General features: G+C 36.2%; 1 protein-coding gene across 1 annotated transcript; it reads right to left on the reverse strand.

Annotated features, from left to right (window-relative positions):
• Positions 1–251: 251 nt before the first annotated feature.
• On the reverse strand, positions 252–3,675 carry LOC122088912 (metal-nicotianamine transporter YSL2-like). The gene is made up of 7 exons (XM_042658291.1): positions 2,909–3,675; positions 2,655–2,827; positions 2,424–2,521; positions 2,196–2,336; positions 1,905–2,094; positions 1,659–1,773; positions 252–1,389 (listed from the first exon to the last, which is right to left on the reverse strand). The coding sequence occupies exons 1-7, from the start codon at positions 3,282–3,284 to the stop codon at positions 467–469; spliced, it is 2,016 nt and encodes a 671-aa protein (XP_042514225.1). The 5' UTR covers positions 3,285–3,675; the 3' UTR covers positions 252–466.
• Positions 3,676–5,068: the final 1,393 nt, after the last annotated feature.

Raw genomic sequence — 5,068 nt, forward strand, 5'->3', positions numbered from 1 at the left:
ATTGTTTACCTATCTGAGTTAGACTTAGCCTCTGTAAATAAAAGTAATTTCTGGAAAGTCTCAATATAAGCCATCACAGTTTTATTTACTAATAAGTACACCCATAAATGGTAATAACTAATCCATTTTAAATTATGAAACGGTTATGTTAAATTCTCTCCACTCAATAATATCACATAATGTGTTTACAGTATAGATTGTGACGAACGTAAATATCTAACTCCATTTAAATGACATGAAAGTTCAGTGAATTCAAAGAAAATTAGCAATGAAGCTCAGTGTGGGTTGGCAATCCATAAACATGAGCCCATTCACAATCAGTTTCTGATCAATATCACTTAGCTTGATACAACAATAGTGTTCTGCAGTATTATATATAACAGACTCAGAATCTCATACCTAGCTACCATCTTTCTTCCTTTTATTTGTAATATATTCTTTTCTGATCTTTAGCAAAAAAAAAAAATCACTTTGGGAAAGGCAAGAATGCCATACACATAGGAGGATTAACCTTTGCCAAAGCAAGTAGGGCTGAAGGGAGGATCCATAGCCCATCCCCGCATAACAAGCCTGATGCAACTGCTGGAACCAGAATACTAGCCTTCTTATTGTTGGTCTTATGCCACACATACACAACCAAGCTCCCAACGCACATATCAATCGCAAAGTAGGCTCCGATGATAAAAGGCGCCGCCATGGCCATTGGTATTGGCACCAATTTACCAATCTTGGGTGGGGAAAGGTCCCTAACAATGTTGGCCCCTACTGCAAAGGCAAAGAAGCCATAACATAGCTGCAAACAATGTTGGGGCAATGCAGAGAAGCCTTGGACACCCAGGATTGCCATGTTCCTGTAAATTAGTGCAAATGGAGCTTTGAATTCTCCATTTGGGTTGCCGATATCGAAGGTCTTGTAGTAGAGAAAGAATGAAAGAGGACCTACAATGCAGCCTATGGCTGTTCCAATAAGCTGACTCAGTATCATCGATCGAGGGGATGTGAGAGTGAGATGTCCTGTTTTAAAATCATGCATTAAATCAGCAGAGGTCTGGGCCACAGCTTTGATCAAACCACATCCAACAAGTGCAGCAACTGCGCCGGAGTCTTTCCCTACTAATGAAGCAATCACAAAGAGGGCTACTTTTCCATAGTTGTAAGACATGTTCATGTCTGTTAGACCAGTGCCATAAGCGTTGCAGAAGCATAAAGATGGAGCAATAACATAGGCCACAACGACGAAATACCACTTCAGTTGGGGGAACATCATCGGGATCACAATGACAGAAACAATAGAGAAGAAGATGTATCCTGCACATGATAGCCATACTGGAATCTTCTCTCTCATGAAGAATTCGTTCTTTCGAATATCAACCCCTTGATTCTCATGTTCTGCCATCAGAAAACTCTAAACAATTAATACCGTAATGGTAAAGTTTCCACCCCAAAAGTTCATACTGGTAAGTGGAGGGACTCCCAGGTATATAAGGGAGCTGTAGGCTAATTATCAGCCAGTGTGGAATTAAACTCCCAACATAAACAAATAAGTTACTAAAACTGTAGGGAAGGACTAAGCCAAGGTCTTCTTACTCAAAGCTACAAGGGAGGAATTCACAATGAACTAACAGGATCATTCAAAGTTCTATTTGGATCTGTTTTACCTCCATCAAGTTTCTTCTTATTCAATCCCGCACAAATGTTTCTACCGATAGTATACATTATCTTGATAAAGTTGTAGAGCCCATCTCCTAATATAAGAGCCATTGCAATGAAAACCTATTCCACCAACACATGAGATGAATGAAAAAAAGGTTAAGGTTTAGTAGTTTCTAAATTATTACATTAGCAAAAGCATTTGTGCTGAGAACTGATAGAATATTGGGAAAAGTTTCAAGATCTTGCTGAACCTTGTAGCCGTCCAGACTCTTCATACTAGTTTCAGGTATAGTTTCAGGATACCAATCTCCTTTAAGTCTACTCATCAATGGCCACATTATGCCCCATGAAAGCACAGCCCCCAGAAGCATAGACAAATTCACAAGATGAGAACAAATCATTCCTGCTCCAACATAAGTCATGTCGAAATTGAAGTAGAATCTGCAAAGCTCAAAAGAAAATTTCAATTAAGATGAGATCAAATAAAACTACAAGGAGAATTGTTGGTAATATTGTTATAAGGACATGAATAATTCGCATACGTTTGCTTCCAAGCTTGCAACCCAAAAGTGGGGAACTGTAAAAATCCACATTTTTGCTCTCCTCCTCCGGAGTAAAACCATTGAAAGAAACCCCAAATGAAACTGATTGAAAAAAACTTTAAGAACCCACGGACTTGTTCCCTGTGTCAAGTTTCAAAACTCTGTATCAGGTCTACTTGTATGGATTTTAACTCTGTAAGAAAAGTTATTGGTAAAGGAAATGAGTACTTGGCAATCTTATCACCCGTCGGAGTATGAAAACCATTAATAAGAACTGCAGTTGCTGTGCCGCTAGGATAAGTTAATTTGTAGTCGATTATCATGGTCTGTGAAATCAAATTTAAAGTTTACAAAAATGGAATGTTAGAAGTAGCTCAATGGCCTGAGACTACGGTGGTTCTGCGTAAGAAAATAAAGTTATGCTCTCACTAGAAGGCAATATAACAAGAGAAACCATACCTTTCTAAGAGGAACCAAGGCGAAGACACCAATGAAGGAAGAAACAAAAAGATAACCAGTAATCCATCCAATGGCGGGTTCCTTGTAGCTTCCCTGAGTGTTACCTTCTGTATTAACCCCTGCAAGTTCGTATGTCTTCTTGTTCAATCCCAACAAGTATGAGCCAAACCCACCTGCACCAAAGATATTTAAAATTAGGGCTTCAAAATTGGAGACAATGGACGAGAAAATACAAGAAGAAGATGAAATTAAACCTGCCATAGACATGGTATAACAAGAAACTGCACAGGTCTGGATAATAGTATTCTCTTGGCGTGTAAAGGGAGTAGAGACAAATCCACCCTTGTGAAGCATCTTCGTCCATCCCCTGACTGATATAAAGGCCAAAAGAGCTGCAGAAACATTGAGGTTTGGAACCAGACCTGTGGAGAGGACAAGCTTCATTGATATGATGCTGTAGAGAGATCCTATCAACAAGCTTGCTATTAGCCCACGTGCTGTTATCTGCTTATTCCATGGTGGGATTCTCTTCCACTCCTCTTCTTCCCCTCCTGCTTCCTCTAGCTGCTCTTCCGCTGAATCCCATCTCTCAATCTCTTTCTTCTCTTCTGATTCTTCTGTCTTCATCATGGCTTAGTTTGAAGTTCCCCTGAAAAACCCAAATATAGAATTCTATATTCTTCTTTGGGCTTTTTCTTTCCAACTAAATTCTCACTAAGAACTCTTGTTTTGGTTTCACTTGGTGGAAAGCCTTCAACCCTCTAAAATGCTTCTTCTTCTTTCTTCATTTTCTTCTTCTTATTCAATCCATTTAAGTACCAATGAAGTGGCAATAAAAGTCTGCCACTAGTGGAAGGAACTCAAAAAGATTTCCACATGTATGTGACACCCAGAGTATCCACTACTTTCATAGTTTCATCCTAGTCCAATCTCTCAAAGGTTAGGTGTGGGGTTTATGAAATTAATTCTGAGTGATCAGTAGCTACTATTTTCAAAGTTTCATCCTAGTTCTCATCTTTCAAAGGTTCGGTGGGGGGTTTATGTCCCTTCACTTAATATCCAATATTGTTTTGTTTGCATCAGCACAAAAGTTTCATTTTTCTGGTCGTGTGGTTAGAAATCGGCCCTGTATGATGACACTCCTGTTTTGGAGCTATGTTTCTATTCTGAAAATGTGGTATTTATATTTTTGGGACAAATTTTTAGACAAATAAACACATTTAATAATGCATAATAAATTTTATTTCTGGGTTAAAAAAGAAACAAAAATGCGTTTGTTATACATAATGATACCTGTTTCTAGAACTTCGGTGGAGGTGACAGCTGAAGTTGTATCTGACGTGTTGTTTTATTTTAACATGAAGTTACTGTTTTGCCGGTAAAATTAACATTAGAGAGCAACTCCTCCTTATATTTTCCTTTAGGCTATGCATGGTTTTAAATATCGGTGCGTATCATGTCGTATCGATTGATACATATCTGTATTGGTAGGCATCGGTACGATACATATCGATACGCTACGGAGAATTTTGGGCTTCTTTTTGTATATCGGCGTATCGTATGTATCATATCGTGCCGTACCGTATCGATACCGATACATACGATATTCTACTTAAGTGAGAATTTTTTGTTGTTTGAAACAAACACTTCACACTCTCACCAACAATTTTCTATATTTTGCTTCTTTCTTCCCCTTTGATTAACACACATTTTTGGAGACTCAAATGGTAGATTGAAAGAAACATTGTGGAAGTGGATGGTTCAAAGAATGAAAGAAACATAGTCTAAGAAGAACTTTGAAGGCTTGAACTTGAAAGTTGAAACATTTGAATAGTAAGTTCTTGAATCTTTACTCACTTTTTTCAACTTTAACCTTAGATTTTCAATTTTTTTTTATAAATCTAAGGTTCATCATACTTAGAATCACATTTTGTGCATCATTATTACATGAAATCATTGGATTTATAAGGATTAACAAACTTTTTTCAAGAGAAAATGAAAGTTTCAATTTTTTTCAAATTTCTTAGATCTACTCATGCTCAATGGTTAAAAATGTTTAGATTTTTTATATGTTATGTAAAAACAAGTGTTCTACAACTTCCATGGAAATTTTTTATTTTTCTCAAAAAAATATATTTTTTATTTTTCTCAAAAAAATATATTTTTTAAATTTTTTTACTCCGAAATTAATTTAAAAAAAAAAAAGAAAAATCCCCCAATTTTTTTTTTTTAGAAAATTTAGTTCATTCAACTCTTAAAAATAATGTCATAACTTATAATTACTAAATACATGATTTTAAATGAAACCCACATTTTTTCCCCAAAAAAGTGAGGGTTTCAATTTTTTTTTTTTAATTTCTTAGATATACTCAAATATATTGATCCACACTTTGTTGATTTTTTATATGTTCTTT

The sequence above is a fragment of the Macadamia integrifolia genome, chromosome 2 (assembly GCF_013358625.1).
Source record: "Macadamia integrifolia cultivar HAES 741 chromosome 2, SCU_Mint_v3, whole genome shotgun sequence".
Classification (NCBI taxonomy): Eukaryota; Viridiplantae; Streptophyta; class Magnoliopsida; order Proteales; family Proteaceae; genus Macadamia; species Macadamia integrifolia.

Excerpts from the sequence above, each read along its gene's own strand:
- LOC122088912 (XM_042658291.1), bottom strand. The coding sequence starts at position 3,284 with ATGATGAAGACAGAAGAATCAGAAGAGAAGAAAGAGATTGAGAGATGG. Across the intron at positions 2,522-2,654 it reads CCTTGGTTCCTCTTAGAAAG|ACCATGATAATCGACTACAA; the intron begins GTATGGTTTCTC and ends TTGATTTCACAG. Across the intron at positions 2,337-2,423 it reads ACGGGTGATAAGATTGCCAA|GGAACAAGTCCGTGGGTTCT; the intron begins GTACTCATTTCC and ends AACTTGACACAG.